General features: G+C 44.0%; 1 protein-coding gene across 1 annotated transcript; it reads right to left on the minus strand.

The window, feature by feature from the left end:
* Positions 1–2,887: 2,887 nt before the first annotated feature.
* CBY2 (chibby family member 2) lies at positions 2,888–3,871 on the minus strand. The gene has a single exon (XM_058800442.1). It carries the CDS (start codon positions 3,869–3,871, stop codon positions 2,888–2,890), a length of 984 nt encoding a protein of 327 aa, XP_058656425.1.
* Positions 3,872–7,573: the final 3,702 nt, after the last annotated feature.

The following is a 7,573-nucleotide window of genomic DNA, read 5'->3' on the forward strand; positions in this document are numbered from 1 at the left end:
TGGTTCTGAGAGCGAAGGGGGGAGAGAAGAAGTGCACAGTTTGTTATCAGGGACTGCACTTGCTCCCCCACATCCAGCTCCTGGGCTGTGCTGTCTGCAGCATGGACAGACAGCAGGAAAGAGCTCTCCTTTACTTTTTTGTTAGTTGTGTTTTTAGCTAGCTGAGGCAGAGAAGTTCCCTGGACTGTGGGGATTTTTTCTTTTTCTTGGAACTGTTCAAACCTCCTCTGGACCAAAAATCCAGAAAAACACTGGGAGCTCACACCTGTGGCCCACTGGAGCTTGGGACACAGCATTGCTGCACTAGAGGGACTGATAAGAGGCTGAGCAAGCTGAGTCCGTGACAAGAACTCTCTGAATTTGCCATCTCTTCAGAACAGCGAGAGGTTCTATTGTTTACTATTATTGTGTTTGTGAGTACTTTGCTTGTTAAATAAACAGTTTTTTCCACTTTTCTCAAAGGAGGTTTATGTCTCCTGAACCGGGTTGGGGGCTGCTTGAATTTGCTTTCTAGAGGGACCCCTTTGGAGGTTTCCTCCCACATTTCCCCTAAACCAGGACAGAGAGCTTTCACAGCACAGAATTCTCTGCAAGGTTAAGTGCTGGGCAGTCTTTTATGGACTCTGTCAAGTCACTTGACAGACTTGAGAAAACTTGAAGGAATGATAAATTCAACTTCTCTGTGAGAGATGCCAAAAATATTTACCAGGTATAGACTTTTTCATAACCAGGAAGTTCAAAGATCCACCGTGATCAAAGTGCAAAGGACTCACAAAACCCAATTCGTTCCAGAAACATCATTAGCATTCAGGAGAAGTAGTGTGCTCCCCTCAGGATCCTACATGTGTGCATGATATTTAAGCTCTGCCCAAACTATCTCAATTTTATTCACAAAGTAATAATTTCTCCACACAATAGAGAGATCTGAATCAGCTGCTTAATGAAGGCATTGCACAGAAAGCAAAGCCAGGGACTGGGACACACTCCCAAGCTTGTGCCACTTCACCACTTGATGAAGCATCTCCTCTGTCTGGAACTGCCAAGTTTCTCACTCAGAGAGCTCCAAACCAAATGTCTAAGTTGGAGTTAATTGTCCTCAAAGTAATTGTAGAGGCTACAGAGAGAAACAGGGGACTCCAGCTGGTGACACAGCCTACTTTTAGTCTAATAGGAGCAAGATTAATCACAGCCTGAACATGCCCATTCCTTCCTACAGGACAGAAAGGAAGCCCAGAGAGACCAGCTGAGATCTGATGTCCTGTCCTGGATGGACGCCTGACTTTAGATGACTCCTCCCAAAGACCTGGTGGCAATTTGCACTCCCAAGTGTCTTTCTTGCCCACATATAGGGACATGGCAGGAGTCAGTATTCTGACCACTGGCAAAAAAGCAGTTTATTTCTTTTAATGGAACACAGATAAGGTTGTTAAGATATGAACACACGGTCAGAGCTTTTTTATTCTGCTGCCCTCCTCTGAACTTCTGCATTTGGGTCTTTATAGTCCTGTTTCTCTCTCTTACCAAACATTATGTTCAATGTTTGGTAACACTGGACATGTTACCAAACATGGTGAGGGAGATGGCATAGAGAAAAGCAGTGTGTCTGAAGGCACAGAACATGAACATGTTTCCCAGCACAGTGCTGAGGCATTAATCTTTTAAGAGCTGTAACCCAGTTATTAAGCAGGAACAACTTGCTGTCTACACGTCCACCTCTCAATGAACATTGTTCCTCTTATTCTACCAGATTTTTATAGATGCAGCCCTACCCACACCAGTGAGAGCCAGCCATTTAACTTCATGCCTGAGAGATTTGCCTCAGCATCCCAAAGCCTGAGCAGCAGAAGAAAATACCTGTTGTTTTAAGCCTCTGAAGTAAACAGTCATCACTTGCACTTGGCATGGTTGTTTGAGTGAAATACAAGGTGAAAGGTAGTTCATGCTTTAGGTAATTCCGTGGCAAATCACTTAGAGACTTTTAAACTCGAGTGACAGCCTGCTTTTGGGGTCCTGTTGCAACAGATAAACCTCACTGTAACCTCTCCTTTGCTTTACAGTAATGCTCCTACAATTGCGCTGCAGAAGTCTCCTGCATCTGTCCTGTCAGATTTCTTGCAGGCTCCCATATTCTGCCTGAAAGATTGTGACACAGTGCACTGCATCCAGACTGTGCGAGACACAGGGAATGCATTTCCAGCCACTCTGGCCACACAATTGAGGGCAGACCAGAATTTCAAACCTGAGCAGATCAAAAGGCTCTCATCTTCTGTGTCAGCAGATCACTGCTGACTGGCCCGTCCATTATAGTGAGTAGATGCCCTTCTAAATACTGGCTTAAGCCATGGAACAGTCATCAAAATGCTGCTTTTGGCAACCTACGCTCTTGCTCTGGGGCAGGTAAAATCCTGCTTCATCTGACTACCCAAGAAATCAAGAGGGACCTCACTGCTCTGTGCAGAAGTCCTGCTGCCTGCTCCATTCTCTTCCTTTGCCTCCACCATGATGTCTGGGAGGAGAGATCCTCCTTTATTAATCAATGCTTTTTTAGCAGAGATTGTGAGTGCACCCCTGGACTACAAGCTGGCACGCTGTAATCAGAGTTGAGATCTGTAATTAGACTTGAGATCCTCAAGCAATAACCTTCTGAAAATCTAGGCTTGTTATAAGAAACTTTGAAATAAAAATGCTGGAAAACATGATTCCTGATACTAGACAGTCACCTACACCATATAACCAGAAAGTGAAATATATCTAAGTAGTGCAAGAAAGTTTCAGAAGGACATGATGTTCCCAGATATCTACAGGCTCTATTGGGATTTTAGTAGGTTTCCTGAAAAAAGGAGAGAAGTTTTCTGGGAAATGAACTAGCAGTTCTAAGTCCCAAGCTTCACACGTCTCCAAGCTGATGCTCAGTTGCCAGCTTCTGTCCTGCTTCCTCATACACTGGGGTAGTGATGGCAATGATCTCCTTTTCCAGCATGTCCATTTGAGCTGTGATGTCTGACACAGTGTTTTTCATAGCCTTCAGCTGCAGCTTCAGCTTATTGTAATCTTCTTGGAAGGATCTGTTCACATCATAGAGATTGTGACAGCACTGTTTCTCCCCAGGGGGATGGCTCATTTTCAGGAAGGTGTGGAGGAGCTCACATAACTCCTGGAGAACCCTGAGGACTTCATGCTCTCCCGGTGTACTTGGGGCAGACTCAGTCTTGTTCTGAGTTGGAGTAGTGCTTTTCCTTTTACCTTCACATTCCTGCTGGGGCACTGGGCCAGGGTTACTCTTTTCCACAGCTGCAATGGTGTCAATGCTCTTCTGAAGATCTGAGCGGGCATCTTTGCTCTCTTCATGGACTGTGATGGCTTTTTGGCCTTTCCAGGTAATAGGGAGTGCTTTATTCTCCTGCTGCAAATCTTCAAATATTTTATTCTTTTCCTGGACTGCCTGGAGAGCTTTATTGCCCAGGCTGAGCTGAAAGCCTGTACTCCTCTCTTGGAAGAGTGGAAAAGGTTTATTTTTGTTCTTGAGGCTTCTCTGAATAGCATCAGTGTAAATTACCTGGACAGATTTGTTCTGTGACTGAAGATACTGTAGGGCCTTGTTTTCTTCCCAGAGCATCCTGTTTTTGATCCATAGGATTTGGTTTTCCTGCCGGAGTGCTCTGTTCTCCTCCCAGATGCTCCACTCATTCTGTGCCTTCTTGCTAAAGAGTTTCTGGTGTGAAGAAAAGGGTGGCTGGCAGTAGATGTCATTCACCCATTTCCCATCAATAAAGACAAACATCTCACCCCTTGGCTTCACCCGAGGCGTGATGCAGACTGTCCCAGGCTCTGTGTGCTGCATGCTCTGGTTCCTCTGATCAAAGGCAGCCATGGCCCTTCTTCAGCAAATTGAGGAGGACTGTGGCAAAAGGCTTCTTCCAGGGCTTCTACAAGAGGCTGCTGACCACTGCCAAGGAATGGGTGACACAGTGGGGCTGGAGAAGCTTGATTAGGACTGAAAGAATAGGGAACACAAATACATAGATTTACTGCCAAAATTCCAAATCAGAATTAAGTTACACCAATGACAGGACAAGCAAATAAATCAGTTCTCACAGTTAACCATGTTACCACTTTGATGCTGAAAGGTAAGGAATCCACCAGATACCTTGTAGATAGAAGCGGAGAAATTTGCATCGGTAGATAAAGCAGCTCTATGGCAGCACTAAAAGCTTTCTTATAAATACCTGCACTTCCCCTTTATCTTTCTACCTCCTTTTTACAGACCTGTAAGGGAGCAAAAGACTATCTTCTGCCTCAGAAAAGCCTGCTCCCAAATGACTGATGCACAAATACATTAAAAATTGTTATGAGGCTCAAGCAAACTTTTCAAAATAAAGCATTTTTAAAGGTTCATAGAAAAAGTCTGGGCTTGAGAGCAGGTTTTTCTTGCTAATGCTGAACAGCCTGTGTTAACAGAATGCCATAAAAATGCAGTGATAGTTTTGCTTTTTGATCTTAAAATCCACAATATGCACAAACCAAAGCTTTGGGACATCAGAGCTTTGTTGCTCTTGGTGTGGTTTTTTGACAAGCTCCCATCACCACAGTCCAAAAACTGTCACAATCCATAGATAATTCTCCACCTTTCATTCTCATTTCTCCTGTCACTCTTACTCTTTATATGCTTTGATAGCTCTGTTATTTTTCTTGCTTTCTAGCCCTGCAATAGTGATTGCTTATCTTTTTCCTACAGTCCATCTGCCTCTTTTTCACATCATCAGAAAACTCATCTCTAAAATCCATACTGCAGGGCCAAACCTCTAATAATTCTCATTTCAGACACAGAAACCTCAGACTTATCTGTTGAACACTCTCCCCTCCTTTCCTTACCCCAAATATTGCAGCTTAAATCACCTTCTAACCATGAGAGAACTGGGGCAAATTAGGATTTCAGTCTTATATGTGGGGGAAAAAAATAACAACCAACCAGACAATCAAAAATTATTGTTTTGTGCCAAAGAAAAGCTTGTTTTCTGCATCTTTAACCAAAATTAAATTTATGTGATTTTCATGATGAAGTTATTTGATCTGAGGTTGAACTATTTTTTATAACCAAATTGTTGGAATTCTCAGGGTTTCTGCACAGTTTCTAACAGCACAAATGTGTCTTTTACTGGATTAAATAAATAAATAAATAAATAAGTTACTTGTCAAATTTCACTCAGGTGTATTCCTCTCCCCCTGTGAGGTCTCCCAACTTCCCTGCTGCTCCTTGGAAAGCGCAGTTCTGCCTTTCTGTCTGATCCTTCATGGATCTTGCTGTCATATCTCTACCCCAAGCACTGAGTAGAGGGTGACCACCACACACGAGCCTCTCATAGCCTCCAGCTCTGGCATCACAGCGTGTGCCCCCTGTCCTATTGCTGCCCTCCCCTTTTCCAAACCTGTTGCTCTCCCCTTTCCCTGTCATTTGCACCAAACAGCACTGCATGCGCAGGCTCCTCCAAGTTACTTCTTAGAGCCAACATCCATAGATGCATCCTTCACCCCCTTCCCAAGCTTGTCCAACCACTCCTAAAATTACTGCTTCACTTAAAATCTCAGATTCCTGCACTTAGGAGAGGGCTATTGTAATATATGTCTGTTTGCATTAAGATTTTATTTTATTACAACCTGTTTACTGTCTGAACTTCAGGGCTGTCTTCTACACCATCTGCTGCTTAATCTCATGTCAGACTTGTTTTCATAACATCATTCTTCTGCTAAAAAGTTATTTCCCAAAGACTCTGTTTTGGACATTTTTTTTTCCACTTACACTACATCCATGCATTGCTCCCTCCCTTACACCCTTGTCCCTGCAGCCTTTCCAACATATCCCATTCTATTGAGGTGCCCAGTCCCATTTTTTTCTCACAAAAGCCCCAGAATGGGAGGGGTGAGAGGTGAAGGGGCAGAAGGCAAATCAGCCAGACCCCTAATTATCCAGGGAAGATGCAGGGCACATGTAGCATCAGAAGCCCAGACCCACGTGCCTATCATGGACAAGCAGCTACAGTTCTTAAAGTCACTTACAGAGAAAGTGTTTAGATTGCACATTTTCAGGATAAACAGAAATGTATAATATATACGACTTGGAAGGACATTATCTTGGGGACAATTAAACTTGACAGTGACTCTGTCAGCTCTTTTGCACTGCCAGGGAGACACTGACCTAAGCTTTAGAGAGATACTTCAACATCTCAATGCCTCCCATACAATTTTTCCCCCATCTCTGAACAATCCCAGGAAATGCTGGGCAGCTGGGTGGATGGGCAAGGCAGCCAGCTGTGGGGAAGCCACAGCAAAGCAAGAGAGGCTGGGCAGTTTGGGAGCACACCATGACAGAGCCAGCAGTGCTCACCTTCTCAGCGCAGCCAGCGTGCTCCTTCCCTCTCCCCGGAGCCGAGCTGAGTTGCTGGGGTGTCCAGAGGTGCTGGGGTGCACAGCAGGGGCAGGGGACTGAGGCTGATGTCAGCACTGCAGGACCTTGTCCCAGAAGCAGCCACCTGCCCCCCGACCCGCCAGGCTCCTTGCCCAGCTCCCTTCTGCACTCCTTCTGCGCTCTCCTCGCAAGATGGGCTCTGCCTTCTCCCAGCCTTGCTCCTCTGGGCTATTTCCCATGGAAATGACCTTCCTGCTAGCTCAGCTCCCATGCCCTTTCCTGAACCCAGGCTTCCTGACCTCCCTTTGGTGCTCGTAACTGAGAACAGTTTGGACGGATTCTTTCTCCATCACACCCTCTTAAAAAATTTTTTGCTTTTGTTCTGAAACGTCAAATTCTGTTTGCTGCTGAACTGATATTGATACATTCAAAAATCACTTCCTTGTATGCACTGTGAAAGTTGAAGTTATTTTCTGAGGACAATGTGAAGCTCTTCTTTGACTATAAGTTTAGGAGCAGACTCTAGCTGAATGCTAGTAAGAAGAAAATAGAACACAGAAGGCATTCACACATGCAGGTTTAGATATTATTTGTAGCAGCCATTTCCACTTCCACATCTTTACATTCTTAATTAAGTCTTTCTTATTTGCTACATCTTTCAGAAGATTTTTTTTCTAATCAGGATTCTTGAATAATAAATACAGCATTTCATTTATTTTTCAGTGAAAATTACCAAGTTGACATCACCCTCAAGGTGACTGCTATTGCTTCAGGAACTTGGAGGTATAGTTCAGCTTTGGTGTTATATGAAAATTATAAACTCAGGTATAAAATCCTTCTCTGTAATTGCTCCCTTGCTTATGTTTAATCTTAGATGACAAAAACACATCAGAGGTTACTATGGCAACTCCCCAGGGAGTATCCTTCTTTATTTGAGCTCCAGGATCCTGTGTAGGAAAACAGAAAAATGTCCTCAAAAGAGAAAATATTTTATCATGGGCTGTTTGTGTTTGGCCTGCCATCAGATGGGAATTTAAGGGTGCTACCCAGTGCAGACACTTTTCAGAGGGGTGACTGAAGTGTCCAATATGAACTTCTGCAGAACTGTGGCTGTGGGCTCTGAAAGAGACTTTTGAAAAACATTTTAAGGTCTAAGAGCTGACTAGAAAC

The sequence above is a fragment of the Ammospiza caudacuta genome, chromosome 2 (assembly GCF_027887145.1).
Source record: "Ammospiza caudacuta isolate bAmmCau1 chromosome 2, bAmmCau1.pri, whole genome shotgun sequence".
NCBI classification, from domain to species: Eukaryota; Metazoa; Chordata; class Aves; order Passeriformes; family Passerellidae; genus Ammospiza; species Ammospiza caudacuta.

Coding starts and splice junctions, on each gene's coding strand:
- CBY2 (XM_058800442.1), bottom strand. CDS start 3,871: ATGGCTGCCTTTGATCAGAGGAACCAGAGCATGCAGCACACAGAGCCT.